Raw genomic sequence first — 25143 nt, forward strand, 5'->3', positions numbered from 1 at the left:
CTGTTATTCACTCTTTACACCATGCTTTACATCACTGAGCTCTATACTAATGGTGTGCTTATGATGATGGTGAATGTTCCTCTTGTAAGGCCTTTTTTTCTAACTCAGCACCATTTCTAACACAGACATTTTAACATGCTCTCAATCTGTCTCTCAGAATTGAATCTGGGCATCCTGAGCTGCGAGAGCACCGCTCCAGAGACCAGCAAGGTGTCGGCGGGGGGATGGCATTTCCAGACGTTGAGGACGACGACGCAGACCCAAACTATGCCCGAATACAAACCTTCAGGGAGCGTGATATGGGTTCAGTGCCGCAGCCACTGTCTCAGTCACCCCCCTACAGTGCAATTCAGCACTCCTATGCCCGCACCCCTTCCCCCCAAGGCCCATCTGCCTTTCCAGGGCATGGAAATCATGGTAACGACCCAGGAGCCATGCCTGATGATGACCACATAGATAGGCTATACGCCAAGGTCAATAAACCACGGGCAGGAGCTGGGACAACGTCTCCTCCTGTCTCTGCTAACGCCAATGACAGGTAAGGCACCATCACCTCAGCATATAATTAAGATTTGTAAATAAGCTCTGGCCTTCTTGAGGGCTTCTTGTTAGCAGGGAAAAAACAAGTTTTATCAATATCAATTTTTCAATTTGTCTTAAATTTACAAGCTGTTGGTTTCACTTTGATGATATGGCACTGCTAGGCACGCATCTCCCTGGTTCCTCCTTTTCAATTCCTGTCCAGTTTTACAGTACAGTATTATCTTGCTGATGCTTCATTTTCTCTCTTTTTCTCCTCTCCTGTCTAAAACAGGTCTGTCTGACACAGACTAGTGTGTGTGTTTGTTTGTGAACAAGAGAGAGATTGAGACAGGCAGACAAAAGGGAAAGATTGGATTGCTTGTGCTTGCTTTGAACTTCAGAATGAGCGCTTGTGAACTCGTATGCATTTTGACATACATATTTTGTGTGTGTGTGCATGTTTGTTGTGTTTGTGTGTAACCTTCAAAAAAGAAAAAAAAAAAAAATCAATGCAGGACTCGCTGTCTTCCTCTCAGCTCAACAATCCTTAGACCTTACCTTCATTATGTCAGTCACAGCTCACTTTACTCTGAATATGTCTACCAGTACCGACAGTCTGACACTCAGACACACACATGCACACATTTCTTTTCTTGTCTTCTTTTCTTGTCTTGGAAGTTAACCTGCTTGAGGCTTTAAGGAAATAGTTTTGACGCTCTGTGTTCCTCGTATTGTTTCCTTCATGATAAATATATAAAAGATTGCTGATTCTAAGGTTGCTCCAAAACCAAACTAAGGTCAAGTGCGAGACACAACTGTGTTTTATTTTATATAAAGAAACGCTACCATTTAATTGACAATCTTGAAGATTTCAGTATCGTTCTCTTGGGCGCCCCCCTAATGGCGATATGCAGTAATTGTGGGAGTGTTCCCAATTTAACCAGATGTCTACGGTTGGCTCCCTTTGTTACAGTTGTAACTCTTCATTTTCCTGGCTGACGGTCACTTTCCTTTTTAGACTGTTTGCCTTCATCTGAGCGTCAAATTCTGGATTTTCACTTATTTTTGAAGTTGTATCTGTTGTCATCGATCTTTTCTTTGTTTGTTTTTTTTAGTAGATTACTGTTTCCTTGCAACACGTGCAGAGACCAGAAAAGCAGCCGCTTAGCTCCGCCTACCCTCTCTAGCAGACCAACCACTGCTGGCTGATGGAAAACGCGTCACTAACTGGGCACCACTTATGATTTTTTCCGTGATTGTCGCCACAGACACCCAGTCCATAATTCTACTGTATACTGCAAATGCAAAGGCCTTCATCAGTGGGCCATAGGCTCACTCACCATTGTGTTACCTCATTGGGCGATAGAAAGTGACTTGACAGACATTTATTTACATGAAAATCTTCGAGATTATTACTTTAAAGTAATTTCTCATAACTTAAGTCTACTCTTTAATTTTGTATTTTTTGGTCAATTTGTATTATTAGATGAATTATATATACTATATTACAATAACTTCAGGCTTACACACATCCCTTTGCATACATTATAATCTATTTATTTTGATTGGTTATGTAAATATGCATATTTTTGCCTGGCTTAAATACTATAACCCATGATTTTATTAATTGTACAGCTCCATTAGGTCCACACAGTAAAGTCCCATGGATTGTGGGATTTCCCACAAGATGTACTCGATCCCAGTTGTTGACACAGTGTTAATTTGTGGCTATTTAGTTTAATTTATCCAATATTTATTTACTTTAGTTTTCTTCTTCCTCCCTTAATGTCTTGATTTTGGAAACCTATACCCATGGCCACAGCAGTCCTGGCAGATAGCTACATTCATTTATCATCACTTCCTGAAACCTGATGATGCAGACAGAAGGAAGTCCAGGTATTGGCTGACAGTAATCGATTGTGCCAAAAAAAGAAGGTAGTGTGTCAGCGATGTCTGTGTGTGCGTGACTTTGGGCTAATGTGTGTCAAGGGAGGCCGGAGCTGCAGTGTGCATGTGGGAGACAGTGATAAACAAAATCGCAAAGAACTCCATTCCATCAGCACCTCAGTAGAGCTATGAGCACATACAGATTCATACACACAGTAAGAATAATGCAGTGACATAAACACCCCTCCTAAAACAGCCACTCCCCCACGGGGCAATCGAGAGGTTTTGGCTTCACTTTTGGGGGACGTAGCATGTCATGTTATCAGCGCTTACCTTGCAAAGGCAGTTTAGAGTGGAAGTGTAAACAACAGAGACCGGTGTTTCGGTTCATGTTAACTGGTATCTTTCAGCCGAATGCACCTGTGGTTGTCGTAGTTTCAGCAGCCGTTGAAAACGGGAAGAGAATATGTAGCTGTCCTCGTGAATGCCTCTTTGTTGTTGTTTCATCAAGCTCAAAATGTACTTATATAATATATGTCTTCGAATTGTTGTTTGTGCAAAATTGTCATGTAGGCTACTGATGCTGAGTCGCGTTTTGAACTCTTCTTGTTGTTGAGGTAAAACAGGGAGAGAGCAAGTCACTCGTTAAACTGAAACACCGGTCCCCTGAAACAGCTCGTCATTGGTTGTTTGGAGGTATTTTGGGTTTAGGGCAAGATGTTAAGCAAGAAAGAATAATATGAAAAGAGTGCATGAAACCTGCGTCTGCACCGCATAGCAAGACAACTAACTTGTTCAAAGTGCAGCATGATCAGTACATGAAGACCAAGAGGAATAATGTCACTACTCCCCGTCCTTGTCTAGTGTCTAGTCAGACATCCATAACAGTGCCACTGTATAGCGTGACACACTATCCACCCAACTCCCAAAGACAGACATTTCAGTCCAATGATGCACCAATGCAAAGGTGCACCAGATTCAGGTAAAGAACCTAATTTTAAGTCTTAGTTTGATGGTTTTTAATATTAGGAGGGATGTAGCACACTGAAGTGAAAACAGAGCTCTGTTGATTTAATTTTGGGTAAAACGTTTTTTGGTACAATTTTGTTTATATTTTGCTTCCAGAAGATGCACCAAATTCAGGTGAAGAACCTAATTTTAAGTCTTAGTTTGATGCAAAATTTTTACTTGAGCTGGAAAGTAGCACAAAATGGAACTGAAAGCGTTGCTCCGTTTATTTAAATGTGAATGTAAATTAAAAACGTGTCCCTAAAATTAACAAATAATTGTGACCTCAAAATTGATTATCATTTTGGCCATAATCGTGCAGCCCTGATAGATATACTGCTGTTTGTTCTACGACAAGTCATGGAAATTAGAAATAGGTCAGAAAAGCTGAACAACCAAACAGGCGCTATCTTGTTCTTTTTAGTGTTGGATTATGTTGATAACTTAATAATGCAAACACACCAGAAACAAATAAACAGTTCTTTGAAATGTTGGCTATACATCTGGCATTTTAGGCTTTGATCTTCTCATATACGCCTTAGTGGCAACTTTATAAAATTACTGATACAAAAAGAAGTTCTTATCTTTGAAATAGAACAATAATTCAAAGTGTTATACATACAAATACATGCAACAAACATCCGACACGAGTAACTGCTGCCACCAGTTACTGCAACCAGTTACTGCAACGTGTGTGTGTCTGGGTGTGTGTTCGAGTTTAATGGACACTAAAAGGAAGAGAAAATAAACGGACAAGTGTTGCAAGGAAAAGTTTGTCTCTCGGACTTTAATTCAACGGACATGCATCAGACCCGGGTAAGGTGCATCAATTAAGTAACCCGTGGTGTAGCACCTCAGTGGCTTAAAGCGTTGGCTTAGTCTCTACATTCAAGTCAAAAACTGTTTAGCTTCCAGGCGGAACACCTGACCAGACAAACAGTGCTTCCCATTTATAAGCTCCGGAATGCAAATTGGCTCCTACACATCATCTTAAATGATTTGTGCTATTTTTATTCAGCATACTAAATGTGGAACAAGTTGTGCCTAATAAGTAGATTACAAAATGATGACATCGCTATTGTTGTGCTTTTTGTGATCATCTGATCATCCTCTGTAGCACACAGAAGGTTCCTATGATAATAGTTTGCCTCATGGTAGCTTAATTTAGTTTGCTAAGGAATGAAACAAATAAATAACAACAGTTTCATCACAGTAACTCAAACGTCATGTCTGCTTCTTTAGACAGCTGACAAGGACTGTGCTGTCTGGCAATTACCATATAAACTCAAGGTTATAAAATAGACTCAGATATATCCCCCAGCACACATTTATGTGTCTGGCTGCATTTTGCATTAGTGTGTGTGTGTTTGTTTTATGAGTGTTAAGAGACTTATTTTTTTAGATTTATTTTTATTTATCAGTGGTTGGCTTTAAACAGCTCTATAATGGGAGGACAGTTATTCAACCACAGAGCATAGTAATATATCACACTGTCTGCTTTAACCAGACCACCACCTTAAATCTAAAGGCCACAGCCAGCTCAATTCCTTATGCATGGCAGAGTTTATTGCAGACTCATTTAGTGAACCCATTACACTTGCACATGCACACACATACACATACACAAAAAGCTACCAACACATGTTTATATAAGCACCACACCTAATTTGCAATTACTTAATTTGATGTTGTTATGTTACCTGCTTTTTAGCAGAAATATTCTGGCTGTCACTATCTTGTGCAACTGACAGTGGGACATACTACTCTGACTCTGCTGTATGCCTCTGTTTAAGGTGCTGGAATACGATAGCTGTGCTGCTGCTTATAGCTGCCATAGACTTCAGACAAAGTTTACAGTGGACAGTGGTTTGCTTAAGATCAGACATTGCAAAACCAAACTACTTACAGGTAACTGATGAGCCTTTTTCGAGAACAAACTCCCTATTGGGATGTGGCAACATTTTGTATGCGTCTAAAGAGAACTCTCATGTTACTATGTGCTATAGGGCTGTCAACAAATATTCTAAATTCGAATATTTAACCAAATTGTAATAAAAAAACGGATATTCGGACATTAAAATTAATATTCGTTGTGACAAAAAAATCAGCACTACCATGGCTGTTTGCGAGCTCACAAGTTCTCGTATGTCGTCATGCGCACTCTTGGTTACAGAGCATCCTTGAATGCATCACAACGTCACTATGATACATTAATAATTAACTTTAGTCTCGCTGAAACGAGCTAAAACAACAACCGTGTGGCGTGCTGTAATGATTTTTTAATGTAATGCCAATTTTGACAGCACTAATGTACTATGGGAGCCCAGGAAAGCAGTGGTGATTGTGGATGGTAGTTACCCAAGTTACAGTGAAAGTCAACATTCATTGTCCTAAACCATAAATTCAAATTCAATGAAATTGATTTATCTGCTCTTTCACGGTTTTGGAGATGAAACAGACACACATGCAGATGTCTTTTACACACACACACACACACACACACACACACACACACACACACACACACACACAGATTCAAATACTCTGCTTTATTACTTAATTACTCTTCAATTTTCTTCCAACCTCTTTTCATGAAGGTAGTATTCTCATGTCATTATTCTTTATGTAAGGCAAAATCCATACGAGGCATCTAATCATGAAATGATAACTAATGAAACGGCCATCCACTCAAAGATCTGCAGGTTGCTTTCATTTGAGCTTCTGCGCTGAGATATCAATCAAATCGCTAGTTTACAATTCTGCCAAAATACACTGAAATACAACTTGATGACGCCGCCTTTACTGTTTGATGACTATCTAAATATTTAACAAAAAAATGATTACTAAGTCGGGTGGAGCCAAAAGAAAGACAGCTTTTTGGACGTCAAAAAACAGCCAAGTGTGGAAAAAAATTCAAACTCAATCAGCTTAATGTAGAGTTGCAGTTCTTTTTCTGGCGTCCACCCTGCTGCAGCTCCTCTCCCCTCTCTTCTATCTCAGCACACGGATGGAATGATTGGAGGACCTGAGCTGCTCACAGAGGGAGGGAAGTAAGGATTTTCTGCCTACCTTCTCCATACACACACATGCATATATACTGTATATTACATATACATGTACACTTCTTTCCAACTCCCTCTCCTCCTCTTACTGGAACCATTTATTCTGTCTTGTGCACTCACACACTCGGTCCACATACAAAACTAAGGTAGTTAGGATGTCAAACACACACACAAAGTCCATTTTCTGAAGTGACCACCCAAGCCTTGGGTGAGTGCTGCCCTCCGTTTTCTTGAGTGGGTGACCCCTCCCACCCTCGCTCAACCACTACCACCACCACTACCACCTAACCCTTCCAAGTGCCTTGCAGGTTACCATAACAACCACGACCTCTGGCACTCCACCAATTAGAAAACAATCAGGCTGGATAGACCAGAGTGGAGTGAGCTTGAGAGAGGGAGAGAGGTACTGCAGCACTTGAGTGAAAGAAAGGAACCTAAAGAAAAGATACAGTGATGTTTATTATGAAAATATAATGCATTGGCCTGCAACGGATGTCTTAACCTATAATGGTCCATGTAAAACTTAAACAGTATACCATACAGTAGTTCACTGTATCCACACAACATCACTGTTTTCAAGCACTTTATATACCATAAACAAATACATCATTGGTCATTATGACAACAGCTCCTTTTTCATGGTATCACCAAATCAGGCTTCAATAAGAATCTGCTAGATTGGAAAAACTTACAAAATGGTAACGCTCCGAGAAAAAGACAGAGTTTCTGCTCTACCCCTTCCCCAATCTATGTGTTGCTCCATTTGTGTTTGTTTTGGGGTTAGCTTGACTAAAGAGGATAAACATGTTTGAAGTGATTTTGCCGTTGGCTTACGTTTGTCTCACCATCTGCCACTGCGAGAAACTCTGAAAACTTTAGCATTGGAAGAGCAGCCATCTTTTTATGGCTTTATATCATACAGTGAAAGTCTTTCTTTCTGTATAGCAATTCACCAGATTCCCTGGGAGATATTACTGGTTGTTAAGTATGACACCAATGCTTCTTTTGCGTGCTAAGATGCTACACATGGGCAAACATGTTGAAGTGATAATCTCAAAGATTTTCATTTAAATACTTGTTGTTAAGTCACTATCACCGCATTAGGTAACACAATGGGGATAGAGCCTATAGAGTCTGGATATCTGGGAAGTGTGCTCCTGCAAATACTGTTTTGTTGCCATTGGTGCCGCCAAAGAGAACAAAACTGAAATCTTTGAGATTACAACTTATTGCTTATTACTATAACTTTACTTTAATTACATATACCAATTACATATTGACCATTACCTTAATTTAGCTTGCGTATATAAAATATGTTCATCTTACTTCCCAAGGTGCTTTTGACAGAATCAGAATTGTGAAATAGAGAAAAGAGAGACATAGAGGGAGCTCGTGCAGGAGAGAAGCATTAGCTTTTAGCGTTGCTTGGCTGGTCACTTTCTCCATGTTAATTAATCAGACGCTCTCTCAGCTCATGACCGCAATACACACATGTGCACACACGTACAGTAATACATGCTCGCATGCTTTAAGTGGCTGCCAGGCTGGTCTGTGCGAGTGCTGTTTTCCACATCACTCGCTTCATATAGGTAATTCGTTTTGGTGGGGCGGGGGCTTTGGGTGTGTGTACGTGTATTAAGGGATGTATCTTTGCTAGCTTTGGGTAGTTATATGATTTTGGAGCTTTTGGAACAAATAAATGAATAACTTGAATAAGCACAAAATGCACTGTATCCTATTTAAGTCCTGTCTCTTTGCAACATTCACATATCTAGCTCTCTGCTCTTCTGACATGTTAGATAATGTTTGAATTTTTCATTTGTTAAAACTGCTTCAAACAGCCCATCCCTTCTTGAATTGATGGTGGATCACAGCATTAATGAACACATTAATTGACTTACCTTTACTGACTAGTTTTACTGAACTTTAAATCATATTCGGGGGTCTTTAGTTTCTCCCACAAATGAGCTTATTATGGAAATTATGGAAAGAAATGTGGGATTTTCAGCTAATTTGAAACCTGAGAGAAGCAAGCCGATTCAAGGGTCATGGCAGATATGAGAAAGTAGTTTGGAGTATTTTGGAGCTAAAGGGAGGTAAAATGGAAGGTTAAGTGGGATTAAGAATGAAGAGGAGGAGGAAGCTAAAGAAAGGGATTGAGGAAGAGAGGTTTGCAGAAGAAAGAGACAGAATGAGTGTTTAGAATTGCAGAACTGAAATTAGCAAGAGGAAGTGTTGTAGAAAAGAGGGATTTTGCTCTAAAAGCAGAATGAGAAGGATAAAGAATAGAGAAAAGTAGAGGAAACAGAATGAAAAGAGAAGAGAGACCTTAGAATCCTATTTTGGGGGACTGAAAGGAGATATGAGTGTACCCAAAGGATGGCAGGATTGAGAAAAGTGGGAGAAAAAAAGGGAGAAACAGAGAACAGGATTCAGAGGGCAAGGGAGACCAAGTGGATCTTTTAGGATAATTTAACACATAAGGTGGGGAACGAGGTAGACGAAGAAGGGATATGCAATGAATGAAATGAGCGGGGGAGGTTTAGAAAATGTCCAGGGCTAAAGGGGCAAATTAGACTGAGCACAGGGGATGGGAAAGAAGGAAAAATAGGGAATAAACTGAACCGGGATGCTGGGAGTAGAGAATGTGAAGAGGACCACAGAAAGGAATGAGAAGTGGTGGCGGGGGGGCAAGTGATGGAGAGCAGACGAGAGAGGGCCCAGAGTGTGTGTTTTCCGGACTCAAAGCCAGGATTCAGCCTGGCTAATAAGGAAAAGCTCTCAAGAGGCACTCGTCTGTTCCATCCCTTCCTCCCCCTTGCTCTCTTTACTACAATAAACCCTTTCTCGGTCTGTATTCGCCCTGTTGCACTCTCTTCCTCTCATTTATGATTTCCGCCTCTCGTATTTGCACAAGTAGTCCTCAATGAAAAATAAATTCCATGCAAAGGACATCCGCCCGGGAGGGAGCACGAACACGGTAAAAGGACACATGAACACACAGACTCAGGCTCTTCAAAGGACACACAAATAGATGCCCGCACACAAAAGTTACATGGCCTGACACAGTATTATCTTTGTACCTTGTTTATGTTATTTCTCATCTATATACATGTGTGTTATTCTTGTACTCTTTCTGATACCCTTTAAAAAAAATAGACACTTAAAAAAATATATTTAAATCTTTGCAGTTGTAACCTGCAGCTATGAAATGTACGCACTCTTGGGTTTTCTTGATTCTGATTTTAATGATTCAGCGCATTACTCGTGTTTGTGTGGCTCTGCTCTTTCACTGTGTGAGAGGATGAAGTGAATTACTTTGTGCAGTGTTTTCACAGAAAGACAGAGAGTAATGAATCGTATATGTCTGCCATTTTGCATCTTGTAGCTTATATATAATAGCTTCCTTACATGCTGACAGTTCATAAACAGGTCAACATATTCTAATGACTGTTTAGATGGGATCACAAATCATGCATAGCACTTACAAATGTTTATACTATGACCTTATTTTCTATATTTTGTTGCATGATTTTTATCCACATTAAAAAACCGTAAAGTTGTCACCACCCTTTTTAGAAACATTTAAACTCTGGTGCTGAAGGTTACGCTGAAGAATTTGGGGTAAGGTATGACTCAGTTATTCTGCTTGAGGTTGGGTGAAATAATTCTGGCTAAAGTAAAGGGTATGTTTAATTAAGAACCCTGGTTGAGTCCACATGGCCGGCAACTATATAGATAAAAACCAGAGAAAATTTGACAGAAGAGATGAATTCATGTGAGGTAAATATCAGCCTGAGTGACTTCTCAAATCCTCTGGAGTAATAAGAGAGGCTCTTAGTCAAGCTAGAGTCATGTGTTTCATATTAGATGTTAAAGTTACACTTTTAAGAGAGGGTATTATGCTGTTTAACATTTTAAGAGATATATATGTTGGATGTCCACACTAAATGTGGGTGAAGTTTCAGATCTGTAGGTAAAAGTATGTTGGAGTAATCCCCAGGCTTCTCAGCTCAGTCTGCAGGCTGCTGTGAACGCCAGGTTTCACAGTTTTTTCTACATGCTGCACTTTGTGACGTCACAAAGTGCAGCCTCAGTAGGCTTCAGAGAGCTGGCAAAACAGAAGAAAGTGGGCTTTTAGGGACGGGGTTTCTTAGAGGGACAAAGCAGACTAAGTTGTTTTTGGCAGAGGTTGTACTTTTTTTTTTTTACCTTAAATTATGCTAAGCTACTCCATAGGTATCACAAAGTGAAATATGAAGATTGAAGTTACCATAATACCTCCCTTTAACATTAGGGAGAAAAGTAATGCTGCTATTTAACTTTGTGGGGGGGTTTATAGGCAACCCTAAGTGAACCACTGCGACATATCTTTACAAGTAAACTATAAAGTAAAAATCAGATATACTGTTTTTTGAGCATTAATAAAATAATGTATATAATGTAACCCATATAAAGCAGGTTGAAGAAAGTTTCAGTCACAGTTTCCTTTGAGTAACATACTTTAGCAAAGCTTTCTCCACTGCAGCTTATAAGGTCTCTAAATGAAAAAACATCAGCAGGGAAATGCATGACTAAGTTTCCTATTAAGGATTTAATATTGCAGTTGAAATTCTGAATAAAAACAATGAAATCTTATCAGTTCATCTGTCTGTATGGTTTTGCTGTGGCCCTAATTATCAATTAAGTATAAAACTGACCTATGAATCAAAACCAATGCCATAGCCATTAAACCGTAGAATCCTCTATAAATCCAGCTTCAGAGAGATGCCATCCGCAGCGATTGTTGTTGGCAGTGGCATCAGGCAGATAGGCCTCCTGCCACACACACATGGCTGTCAAAGTCAAAGGGGAGCTTTTGAGCCAGACAGCCTGCCTACATAATTTTTATGCCAGCCAGTTTACCACCTGTAGCGCTCCCTTTCTCTCTGTCTGTCACACACACACACACACACACACACACATATACACCAATCACAGAGAAGCCTTGTCTAAATAATGTTATGCCAGACAATTTTCAACCTGGACAATTCGCATACACACACGCGCACAAACGCACACACACTGATTGTCATGATGATAGGATGCCAGCTTCCTCTGCCACTGTGAGTGTCTCTCTTGCACACGCAGGCATTTAGACAGCTAGTCTGATTGATGTCATGGCAGTCGATAGACCGCTAATTACTCCCCGTGCTTAGACGGCACCACGTAAGGAGCAGTGTCATATCCTGTCAGCTACATTTTAAAAACACGTGTCACTTCCTGTTAGCCTGTAGAGGAAAAGGGACCAACAGAGAAACCTGACAGCACGCACACAACCACACTCTATCACTACCTTTTTTTCAGTTCCACTCTCTCTTGCGCCTCGCTCTCTCTGTTCTTGCCCCTTCCATTTTTCCCCTCCTGACCCACCTGCCAGCTTTGGTGATCTTTTGTTGTCAAACTTCATTACCGGAGACGTGAGCTAATTAGAGCCTTGCACAAGCTTGGGAGACTAGGAGGAAGAGGATGATGAAGAGCGAGACGAGGGAGATACGGAGGGAGGGGAGAGGGAGGCAGGGGCAGAGGAGACAGAGATGAGCAGATGATGAAGAGATTAAGATGGAGTGGGAGGGAAGGAGAGATGGATGGTATCAGGGAAGGGATGGAAATGACAGTGAAGATGATTACCTGCATAAACTGTGGAGGGAAGAACGAGGCAAGCGAGTGAGAAAAGGGAGAATGGAGATAGATTGTGGAGAAAGGGTGACAGAGTTGTGAATATTTACTGCTCTGAATGAGTAAAGGAAATGTGAAAAGAAAATTGAGTATATCACAGAAATGTCAAACTGACAGAGCAGATGATATAGGAAAGCTTATATCAATGTCAACACGTTCCAGACAATGCTCACATTGATTAACTTGTTTATGTTACTTGCAACTAATCCTGTATGTATGTGTATCTATGAATGACAGCAGGTAGCAGAGTGAAACAGAGACACAAGATACAGCGAGAGGGAGAGATAAAGCATTGACCTGTGTCTGTTGTTGTGATCCAGTTGATCCTTGTAAGACACAGCTGATAACGATCCTCTGCTCTTGAACTAGACACCGGGGAGAACACACAGACCACAAAGCATTTGTGGACATGTGGAGAGAAAAAAGGCTAGAACTCCCTCCTGTCATCATCAGTCAATATTAAACTACATTTCCTCTGCTGTGCTTTCTCACAGTTATCGACTATGGTCTGTCTGCTGTCATTGCAAAGACAAACCAGCCTCAAAATGATATGATAACTGGAAGGGCACACAGAGAGCATAACCCTCTGGTGAGGCCAATTGTTTGATCTTGCAAAATCTACAAATATAAATGTCAGGATACCTTTCTAAAACTATGGAAGCCCTAAGTGGACATGCATCCAAACATTTTATTTACTGTTTTCCTGTGATAACGAGTTATTTCTGGTTGTTTTCTCTTGAGAGATCTTGACTTATTTTTCCCGTTACCTTGGGATTACAAAGCTGGTTTTCCTGTGATAACAAGTTAATTTCAGTTGTTTTCTGGAGATCTTCACTTATTTTCCTGTTATCTCAGGAAAGCAAAGCTGGTTTTCCCATTAAAACTGAATAATTTAAATCATTATCTCGAGATATCAAAGCTTGTTTCCTCCTGATAACGGGAGAATTTTCCAGCAATTTAGAGACAGGCTGGTCACTGGTCACATACTTAGATTTCTGTTTCGTTCTATTTGGTGGTACCTTATGGCGATAAACGGTAATTGTGGGAGTACATTTCCTAGATAACCAGACGTCTACGGCTGGCTCCCTTTGTTACGGTTGTAACTCTTGATTTTCCTCGCTGACGGTCACTTTCCTTTTTAGACTGTTTGCCTTCATCTGAGCGTCGAATCTGTTTCTTTTTCTTTGGATTTTCACTCATTTTTCGATGACCGCCAGGGTCAGCCCAACACACAGGTCTGTATGTGACTGACTGACTGACTGACTGACTGACTGACTGACTGACTGACGGTACTTTCATAGCCGTAGAGAGAGAGAGTTGCGACATCACAATTGCGGATCATGGAGCATATTGGACCTCCAGTGACGCAACTCTCTGTCTATACGGCTCTGGATACTTTGTTCAAGGAGTAGGCGGGGCTGCCACTTGAGATTTTGTCCACCCAATCCATACTGCAAATGCAAAGGCTTTCATCAGTGGGCCATAGGCTCAATTATCATTTTGTTACTTAATTCGGTGATAGTGTCTTAACAGACATTTATTTACATGGAAATCTTCAAGAGAATTACTTTAACATACATAGGAAAAGCATGTACATACTGTATGTACAAATTTCACACAGACATTACATCCGAAATTGCTGGTTTTTATTACAAAATACTTTGAAAAACTGTTAACTCATAAGGAAATTGTATTTGCACTTAATTGTTTGTTCATGAGTCCGATCCATTCCAAAGTTGCTTCTTTGTTCTGTTATGGATTTTCATGAATGCAGTTTTTCCTGTTACCCTGCTGAAAAACCGACAAAAAGATAAACAAATAACCTCACTGACTGAGCTAATGATGTTTGCAATGTTCAAATGGCTAACATACTGATTATATGTTCTTGTTGTGTAACAACATAAAGAATGTTATTGAAGTCCTAAGGAATTTAATTTTGTGATCATGTATAATTGAGTTAATTCATGCAGCTTGTAACATTGGTTAAATATTGTTGTAAGCATTCTGCCTTATTATCTCATTTGAATAGGAAAGCAATGTTCCTTTCATGTTTCAGTGAAAAGGTTAAGACAGTTATCTGTGACATTTCTAAAGCTTCTCAAACAGACGCTTATTGTTTGCTGCATTGATCTGCATCAGCAGGGTTCAAAGACACAAATGTCCTACTTGGCCTGAAAAGGGTGAAGAAGCCATTTATAAACAGCGCGGACCGTCTCTTAAGCTTTTAAATCAATTGCAGTTTACGTTTTCAAGCTTTATTGATTTTTCCAAATGTCTATCATGACTTAGTGTTTGTGCTAATGAAAGGAAATCCTACTTTACTACTTCACTCTTTTCTGAAGGTCAACTGATCCGCCTTTGAGTAGCATATTTATCCTTTTCTTGTCTTTGTTCCTCCTAAAATGCACTCACTCGGTCTCTCTCTCACACACACATTGTAGTAGCTGGAGACTATACTACACATTTACTCCCTTTGATACTGAAGTGTAACACATCCATGCAAGACATTTAACTGGTTCCTTTAAACAGTGTTGTATTGTTTTGTAATAATTACATCGTAATACAATAACACTATTGTAATAACACACACTCACATTGTCTGAGTCTAAATGACATGATATATATTCCCCCTGCTGCTACATCAAAGAAGAGACCACACTTAGGGGTGAGCGATATAACTTAAAATGTATATCACTGTATTTTTTTTTGCTGAAACGATATTATATGGTGGTATTACAAAATGAAAAGGCGTACTTGACTCTAGTTCCACATAGCTTCAAATAGGACATATTCCTCCACTGATAGGGCATCACTGAAATCTGAAAAAGGTGCTTTGGCGCTTCAGTGATCACTTCCAACACATGGAAGGGGGAGAGTTGGTATATTGCAAATATAATATAGGGTTAAACATTAGAGTGTAGAGACGCTTCTCATGGCAGGTAACCTATAGCAGGTGCACAGCGCAAGGGAAGGAATTCTGGTGATTATTTAATCGTGGATGAAGATGCTGGACAGATAAGCTAAGAAACAGCTGTTAATACACCGGGGTGGCCCGCCCAGGTATAGTCTACATGTGGGAAACACTGGGGGTAAGTCTCCCTCATGTGTGCACTAAAACCAAAACGTGTGTGTTTATCCCGGTAATGACGGTATTGCAAAATCCATATTGTAGCAGAATGTGACACCAGTGTAACCCTAACCACACATCACCTGTGTGTGTGCTGCCATGTGTGTTTATACTCGTGTGTTAGATTACACCTCTGTGCTTTGGCAATTTTGTGTCAATTTTTTGAAACCTTTCTGGTTCAAAGTCATCATTTAGAGAGAACCAAAAACATTTGCTTGAACTGTGCGTTCACCCTGTCTCTGTCTCTCCCTTTGTATCCATCTCTTGAGCCGTATTTGTTTGTCTTTGTAGACATCTCCTCTATGCTGCATTTAATTTTCCCCATGAGCAAAATACCATTAGATCGTCAGGTGGATACTCACTGTGTACCCTTGATATATCAACAGTGGTGTTGATAATGGATTTTGCCACATAACCCAGCATGTTTGTTCTAAATTATTGATGTTGTTATTAAGTCTACTTTAAAGTGAACCAGCTGGTAATGCCTTTCAAGGTATTTACAGTTAATGTGGGCATTAAAGTTCAAATAAATAATGCATCTCCCAAACAGTCTCAATGTAGACATTGAATCATTTTCCTGAACGCATTGTGTTTGTGCAGGACTTGACATCCCACATTATGTCATTAAAAATTAATGGGACATATACATGACCTTTGATCACATGCCACGCTCTCCTGGCAGTGGACGTTTGAGCCCCCGAAACTGATTAAAGCAAGCGAGGAAACACATTTAAAGGGCGTTACTTTAGAAAGCACACCTTCTACAACAAGGCTTGTAAATATTTATAGGCTTTGATGACAAGGACGTATTACTTTACTGTGAACATTGATATATTTAAGGCCTGGCTCACCATGTTATTAATGTAACAGAAGTCTTAATTATTAATAGCAGTATTATTAACAGCTATGGCGAGTTTCTGATTCCGATTTTAAATATTTATAGAATTATTATTGGTATGACAGAGCAGGAGCAGAAGATTGATCTCCCCAGGCTTGTGTGGGTGTGTGTGGGTTTTTGTGTGTGAGTTTTTGTGAAAGAGGAAGAAAAGTCTGTTCTTGGACTGAACTCAGACATTTTCGTTTGGAATGACTTATTATTAAAACCATGTTCACTTTAACTTGTTCCTGATGTGAGATTTTAGTCATTAAAGAAGGAAAGGCTTTCACTTGCAAACATATTTTAGCTACAGAATCATCTCCTGCATCACGCACAAGCACAGAACAATGCTTTGTTATTCCTCTATTACTACTTGAACCCATCCCATTGCTTTTAACGACACTGTGGTTAAAAAGTGAAGTCATATAAGTCTGCCTTTTTATGGCTTCCTTGTTTCTCTAAAACTAATCAATAGCTTTCTCAGACTGTGGTTATGGAAACATTTGCATAAATGTGAGTGTATGTTTGTGTTATGTCTTTGTTTATCATATTTATTTCTTCTTCAGCCTGCCCTCTGCCTTTTATGTGCGATCGTAAATCATATAAAGTGCCATTTGTGTGTGTGTTTGTTTGTGTGTGTGTGCATGTGTCTGTGGACAGAAAATGAATCTTGGGTACATTTTACCACCTTACTCTCCCAGGCCCTCTGTCAATAAGGTGGTGCAGGGGATGGCGTGGCGTTTGTACGTGACTATATTTGTGTGTGTGTGAGGGGTGTGTATCATCTGCAGTCCCTTGTGACAAATACTATTTCTGCTAGGATGCATAAACATGAAGCAGCACAGCGAAAATGGCAGAATATTGCAGAGAAATACAGCTTCAGGATAAGTGCATGCTTTTTGCTGAAGTGCAACATTTTGCAAAGTCTGAATCTTTTCATGTCTCGCATTTTACCTTGTCCCTATTGCTCCTATTTCCTATGGATTAGCCTTATTACAGGGGTCTCCAACAGGTAGCTGGATTTTAGTAGCTCGGCAAGAGGTTCATAGGCTCTGTACAAAAAATCCGGCCACCATAAATGCACCTTGAAAGCCCCTTCCCACTTCAATTAAATCAAATACAAAGATGTCCCACCCCCTCCAATACAAAAAAATAGGATAGGATTATCAGCTGCCCTTATGAGGCCGATGACAACGCAGGTGCGCGCTGTGGATATGAGTAAGGACAGTGGAGGAGCAGCGGAGGAGCAGCCTCGCCTACTCCCCGAACAAAGTATCCAGAGCCGTAGGTAGAGAGTTGAGTCAGTATGGGCCAATATGCTCCATGATCTGCCATTGCGATGTCGCAACTCTCTCTCTCTACAGCTGTGAAAGTACCGTCACTCAATCACTCAGTCAGTCAGTCAGTTACTCAGTCAGTCAGTCAGTCACATACAGACCCGTGTGTAGGGCTGCCCCCGGCAGTCAGCCAAAAACGGCGATGCTCCTGGCAAGTTTGTCGACATCTGAACCTAAGCAATAACAAAGCTAAAGCTAAAGTGAGGGGTTCGCCGCTATTAGCAAGCCTGTTTAGCCAAATTTATGATGGACAATGAAGGTAGCCACACCAAGAAAAAGCAGAAAAGATACTATTTCCACTGGGAGTGGGAAAGAAGTTTTTATTCACGAATGTGAAGGTGTTTGTGTGCTTCACCTATGGTACCAACGTTTCAGTCGACAAAATAATCAACATGGGGCGCCGCCAGCAATTACAATGCTGAATGCTAAATATAAAACCGGCATCATTTTACCACTCACTTTTGAACGGGACTTAATCCATGAGCACATGCAGTTCCTAAAGGTTGGTCAGAGAGAGGGGGCAAGTATAGAGGGAACGTGGGATGGAAATCAATGGCCGATAAATGTGGGTGTTTATTTCTGTCTATGCAATACTTGTGATGAGCTGCCAGTTTGCCTCAGGTGTTTATCTGCCTTCTACACTCTGGGGTACAATAGTAGCCATGATACTGAATGTAACTGCACATTTTCACTTTGGCAAAAAAAAATACATTTTGGGAAAACAAAACTTATCTTCTTATCTTCAACGGGACCAATTGGCTTTTCCAGAATACAAAAACAAGATGATAGGGAAATCAAGAGCAAAAAGTGTGTTTACTCAGTCATGAAGTGCTGTTAACATCTCATTTCACTCTATCCCAAATTGAGTTTTTGCACCGTCGATGTTATGATTTGCCGCTGACACAACCAGGGAAATAAATTAGCACCTGTCACCTGCTAAACACAGGGTAAATGGTACAAATGTTAGCAGATATATTTATAAATATTAGCTTTAAAAAGCAATTTTAAGGTTAAGTTGGGGATCAAGATTACATGAGATGTTCCGTATTTCTACTGTCAGGTACTGGTGATTAATTAATGTCAGACCCTGCATAACTGTCTTACTCCCATAGGATGGAATATGGAGCACAAATGCACTCATGCACAGAATCAAACGACTCACACTGAGACTAGATTACTGTACAGCGCAAAGCTTCTCTCAGTGTAAAATGTCACTCTTATGGCCTAAATAGAGTCTATCTACAAGTGAATGAATGAGAGACAGGTGGTATATTCAGCCTAAACATGTAATAACCAGATATCTTATTGTTATAAAATAGAATGAACATTTAAAAAATTAGAAAATAAACTGAAATCCAAATGTCCTATTAAAACTTTGGCACCAAAGTCGTTAGTTGGATGAAGGGATTATCAACTTTAAACAAATTCTTGTTTTCTGTGATATGCGATTGAAAGCACATCCAAGAGACTTCATTTGAGATGTGAGACCCAATTTCAGCGCCATAGCTATTAAAGCCACTCACACAGCTCTCTGGGTTTATTGTTTCAGAAAGAGGGAAGGGAATGAAGTGGTGGGAGCGAGATAATGGGCAAAGAAAGCAGTTATGTTCTCAGGATGTTAAAACAGGATTTTGCAGGAATAATCTAATTTCAAATAACAGCATTACAGGCCCTGTTTAGTGATAATTATTTTCTGTAAAGGTAAAATATGATCTAAAAAAATTAGAAGATTAGAAATTAAATCAAAAATGTACTTTTATTTAAAATCATCCTCAGTATGTCTGCTTGATTATCTTTATTATCTGCTAGCTTAAACGTGGTACATCATTGGGTAACATGTTGCTAAGCCATAAAATGCACGCTTCTGGTATGTTATATCGTGCAGTTGTGTTCTTTCACATTCCAACATCGTCACTGTGTAGTGACTTAATTCTCTGCTGTTAACACAGATGCCATTTCGCTTCTGTTACTACCTCCGATGCTGGCTCAGAGGAGCGAACGACTTTGCCCCACCATTCCGCCTCCGTGCTTTTTAAATAGAAGATGGAACGTAAGAGAGGCGTAATAATCTCGCCTTGAACTGGCAGTGTAAAAGGGGTTACTATAACCCAAATTTAAGGCCAGGTTTCAGAGTCCCACTCCAGAGCAAGACTATCCCAGATTCAACATGTTTTTCCCTTAATTGTGAAATACAGTACAGCCCATGTCTACAGTCAGGGTTAGTACAGTTCAGATTTGCTGTATTTAAAACCCTATTTTGACAGGAGATTTCTGGTTTCACTGAACCAGTGTCCACAAATGTAAAACTAAGCAGTATCCATGTATAATAATGTGTAACATGCTGCTGTACTGATAATGACCTCTCAGAAGACTCAGTCTTGTTCACCCACTCCTGTAGAGCCAGTGAGAATGTGTGTTGTTATTTTTCCAACGTTTCATAAATCGCCTGATGATGTGTTTTTCCTCCTTCCATCAACTTGGTTAATGTAATTGCACACTGCAGTTCTAAAAGTGCATATGGGTACAAACATACTTGTACTGTATGACTTGCCATATTTTCATTATGTGTGGGTGTTTGGATATGTGTCGATGTGCATCACTCACACGGGTGCCCAGGGTTCAGTGTTGATATGCTGTATATTTCCTCTGTTGACAGAGTGCAGGAATATTCATATGATTGATGTTTTTGTTTTCGTGCCTTTTGCAAGAGAGAAAGACAAAGATGGAAAAACAGATATAGATGTAGGCAGTCAGCAGAACGATCAAAATATTTATCTTTGTGTGCGTGTGCTTGTCCGCCTGCATGCACATGTGTGTGCATACACAGGTGGGTCTCTCTAGTCTTTATTTTTACTGTCAAACTACTGCAGGCTGATGTTACTGTTTGAATAAAAAGATGCCTTCTATTGGCTTGTTCATCACCAGGACAGCTGGAAGTGGTGTCAGTCAAAGTTGTAAGTGTGTTATGTTGATGTGATTCAGCTGTGAGCAACCAAGAACTAGTCAATTTCTTGATTCTGTGAATCAATATTTAAATGCTTGCCCTCAAGATAGTGAAGCTGAAATTACTCTCATCACTTAGGGCCTGTGTCCACTAACAGCATTTTTGTGCTGGCAGCCCAAAACCAATGCAGTTCAGCGTTTTCAGCACTCAGTGTCCTCAGTGCAAAAACGCCCTCTGCGTCAGCTGTTTTTTTGTCATTTCACTCTCAAATCAAGAAGGAGCAGGACTTCAGATATCAACTTCAGCAACAACAATAGTGGAGGAGAAGCTAAACCTCTCGTTTTTTCGAGGGTATACTTTCCTGTTGTAGAGCTGCTGCTAATGACAGGACACGATTCCTTTAAAACAGACTTAACACTCACTACCAAAGGAAGCGTAAGTGCCACTAGACAATTTTCGTAACCTAGCAACAGTAAGCCCCGATGAGAAGCGCTCTGAAACTGAGGTCGTGGGCACTGCCAGCGCAAAAACGGCGCTAGTGGACACAGGCCCTTATTGTTCCTTTTGCGTCTGGAAGTTCTCACATTTCACATCACTGTGGTTGTGCAAAAGATGAAGCTAACCTGGTTGCATTTTTGATTTTCCAAATGATCATTAATTTATTTCAATTTTTATGAACCAACATTTTGCATTTGTTCCTCTGTGTGTATGTGCGTGCATTTTTCCATCTGTGTGTGTCTGTGTGTGTGGCAGTGTGGACAGGATCCAGCAGCTAAGAAGAGAATACCAGCAGGCAAGGAGAGAAGGAATGGTGCCACCTTATGAAGAACTGGACCCACGACGCAGAGGGCATGAAAACGACGCACACAGGGTGAGGAGCTCACACGCACAGAATACACTCATATACATGATAAAGTTAGCCCACAGACATGCAGTAAATAGCCTTTAATAGCTTCTTAATGTGAAGTATTTTCTGTCCTCTCATTTGTTGAGTCTTTCATCTGTCTGTCACTTTGTCTTTTCATGAGATAACCAAGAAATCTCACGCTGCATCTGTGCTCAGTGTGAAGTGCACTGAGTATTTGTGAGGTGTCTTATTCCCTATCAGCTATCAGTATAATCACTCTTTCTTTATTACGTTTGTCTAGTCCTTTAGCTGTCAGTCGCAAGGTGCTCTTTGACGTGAATGGCTCCTTTAGGCATTGAGCTGATAGCACTGAGATGATCCACTTTACACTGAGGATGAGACACGCAGGAGATAAATATAGATTTTACTCACCTGTTATCTAGCAGGTAGGTTTTTCAAATAGCAGCATCATAGTCACGTCCTCACAGAGCCACGTCAGACTGGCTCAGTCATGTTGGCTCAAGAGGCTCAAAAGACGTCTGTAACACCGCAATAACAAGTGTTAATGCTCTAACAAGACATCACCTCCACTGGTACCAGGTTGTTGTTGCTCATGAAATGTCCTGCAGACATTAATATGTATCAGGTTTTATATGTAGTGTTCTGACAGTGCCATTCTTCTGTGATTTATCTTCATCAATCAGATAGGGACACAATGCTTCTTCTGTGTTGCAGCTGTCCATCCATCCTTTTGCTCTCTATGTTCATGCAGGTTGTCAATGATGATGTTGGTTAAATGTTCCTTTTAAGACTCAACTGCACATTGTTAATAGAGCAGGTGCATAGCAAAACCTGTTGAACATGTTGACAGCTTAGTGTTAGGCTACTGATTTATTCCAGCTTTTTAATGCCCTATATTTTCAAGCCATTCAGACTCTTTATATTTATAGAACTTAAAAGAATGTAAAATTAAAAGTGTAAAAAAAAGAGTTAAATGGCGTGTTTCTAGTCTTGCTAGAAAAGGCTATGTCTACAGGAGCAATTTGGGGTTCAGTGTGCTGACAAAGGACATATTGATATGTAGAGTGTAGCATTCAGGGACTGAACCACCAACCTTCTGTTGGGAGATGACTGACTCTACTACCGAGCCACAACTGCCCCTTTCAGTTAATGCAATGGAAAATTTAGGATATAGCACCATAAGGCCGGCAACTTAAGACTTTTTTTGAACAGGGAAATACCTTTCATTGCTCAATAAAGTTGAGTCTAAGTCTAAGTCTAAGTCTTGTTCCTATCCGACACATATCTTAACCAGTATTCTTTCATGGAATCAGTATTTGTATCCCTGAATACAGTTTGTACAACATGATGCTAGGTCTCTTCAATAACGACTTCTAGTCGTCAGGTGAGTCAGGTGCTTCTCTTACCTTTTCATGTCACAATGACATATAAGCTTCCAGGGCTATTTGATATAATGTCGACATGAGAAAATTCTTTGGGATTGAGGTAGAATTTATAACCTCTAATGTACAAGTTTATTGCAGCACATCACAGTTTCCCAATTGCACCACATGTTTCAGAAGATTCCCTTATCAGTCCCAAGATACTCTCAGACTTCTTTATGGTAAAGTTATTGTTTGTGTTATTCAATGAATAATAATTTTGTAAGTATGTGTACATCATAGGAATTATTTGTTCACACATTAATAGTAAGGAGCTCAAGGCTTTTGCTTAAAAGGAGGAGACTGTTCATAACCACTGGGATGTGTGTGTGTGTGTTGAATGAATGAATGTGCATCTGTAAGAGGAGTTATTCTATACCACATATATAGGCCACAGTCTTCAGTGTTGGGTAACGGAACAACAATGCATGCTTGTACATCAGGAAGAACAGTTAATGCAGAAGAACTCAGTGCTTGCATGAATCTCTAAACCAGGAATGTGTTTTGTAAATGTAATTACTAAGTCAATGCATGAATTCAACAAGTGATCAAGTGCCAGCACAATATTTTGAGTAAACGGGCTGAGTCTGCATGTAACCATTAGTATCCATGGTCTTCCACTTATGAAATACTGTCTGTGTTTCTAGAGGATTGTATTGACTACTGCCTGCCAGAGTTTTCTGCATTTAGTTACTTTGAAATGACCTACAATAATAGATTAGAACAAGTGGGATTAGGCACTTGGCAGAAAGATTTGTCAAATAGTAGCTTCAAACTGTAGTAAGATATTTGATAAAGGAAGATCTCCTCAAGGTTTGATCACCGCGGCTCTTTAGGCTTGACTGTGGAATAGCTCAAAGGGCACTGCTGGAAGAACTCAGACTTTCTCCATCAGTATGTAATAATATGATTTTAAATCAGTTCTAAAGCGAAATAAGGTTTATTGCGCTTAAACGGCCTGTCAAATGCTTAAAGGTTAAACGTGTGCAAAGAGCATTTTAGATAAGATACAATGAATTGAAGGCACGTCTAACAGTCTCACTGTCTTTGAAAATAAACACATATTTTATTTTTAAAATGCTCTGAAGTTGCTGGAAACAAGAGTTTAATAGAGCAACATTTTTATCAGTTATTGACGGTGATATTCTTTATATGCACGCTACCTCATCTTCACTCATAGTGCTAGACTCAGTGTATTACGCGGCATTGCGATCTGGGTGTGGCTTGGGTTTCTGCACCCATCACTGCATCTCATATGAGAAAGTTGACTTGTCTTCATTATATAACTGTAGAATGGATCATTGGTACATCTTTCTTTACAAGACGATACAACATTAAGTGCCTTCTTACTTATATTGTCTATTGACTCCTAAAACTCTCAGTGTCTGCAGCCTCCAGTCACATGGACATATGTTTTTCATTACTCGATATACTCTTCGGTAAAAATGCGTTTAATGTCTTTGCTCCTTCATCTTGGCCTGAGCTACAGGGTCACCTTAAACCGGAGCGATTTATTTGCTTGGAAGATTGTAAAAGCAGAATTAAGTATCATTTGATTAGTGAATGCACCTGTCTTATTGCTGGATGCTGTTAAGCTATAGTTAGATGAATTTCCTGCTTGTCTTAGTCTGTTGTCTGCTCTGTATGTGAAACTTTTTATGCTGCTGTCTTGGCCAGAGCTCCCTTGTAAAATAAATGTTGTATCTCAAAGGGATTATTTCCTGGTAAAATAAAGGTTGTCGTTTCAGTTGGAATCAAACATTTCACCAGTATTACACAAGATGAGTTTAATTGGACAACATTTGTAGCCTTGAAGTATTGTGATGAACGCAGCATTCTAAGATGATGCATTGATAAATAATGATCACCAGAGATAATGTGCACATTTCTGATAATCAATCAACCAAGTTAAGCAAAAATATAAATAGCTTTGTAGTTTAAAAGCTCAGCTGTGGGCATTTTCTGCTTTTCGTTTCTGTCATGATGTTAAGTGGCCGTTTTTCGCTTTTTTAAGAAATGTAATGGACCAAACGATAAATCAACAAATTAAACAGCAGATTAATTGATAATGAAAATAGTGTTAGCAGCTCTACTCATTACTTTTGTATTTCAGGTTCTGGGGTTAAATGAAGTGGCAAGAGTTTGTTTGCAAAACAAACTGAAACATGAAATGATTCAGAAATGTAGAGCACTTATCATTGTATCCACACGCTGTGTTTATCCAAAGTTGTAACTGGCCCACTTTAATTCAGATGTTAAAGTCATTTGGTTTATGACCGGCCAGGGGCAATCTCCTTCCCCCTGCGATCGATAGCCACACACTACACTTCGCTCTCTGCCTCCAAATGAGAAAACTTTGTTGTTGTTTATAA

At 39.9% G+C, this 25143-nt stretch overlaps 1 protein-coding gene across 4 annotated transcripts in view; it reads left to right on the forward strand.

The window, feature by feature from the left end:
• pard3bb (par-3 family cell polarity regulator beta b) overlaps positions 1-25143 on the forward strand; it is a 235392-nt gene that overhangs the window by 146275 nt on the left and 63974 nt on the right. For all 4 annotated transcript variants that reach the window (XM_069662799.1, XM_069662800.1, XM_069662801.1 and 1 more), the window contains exons 21-22: positions 158-538; positions 21236-21353. In XM_069662799.1, the coding sequence (XP_069518900.1) occupies positions 158-538; positions 21236-21353 (499 nt within the window). The remainder of the gene's footprint in view (positions 1-157; positions 539-21235; positions 21354-25143) is intronic.

The sequence above is a fragment of the Semicossyphus pulcher genome, unplaced genomic scaffold (genome assembly GCF_022749685.1).
Source record: "Semicossyphus pulcher isolate SPU_LCO1_2020_fin unplaced genomic scaffold, fSemPul1.0.p SCAF_15, whole genome shotgun sequence".
Lineage (NCBI taxonomy): Eukaryota > Metazoa > Chordata > Actinopteri > Labriformes > Labridae > Semicossyphus > Semicossyphus pulcher.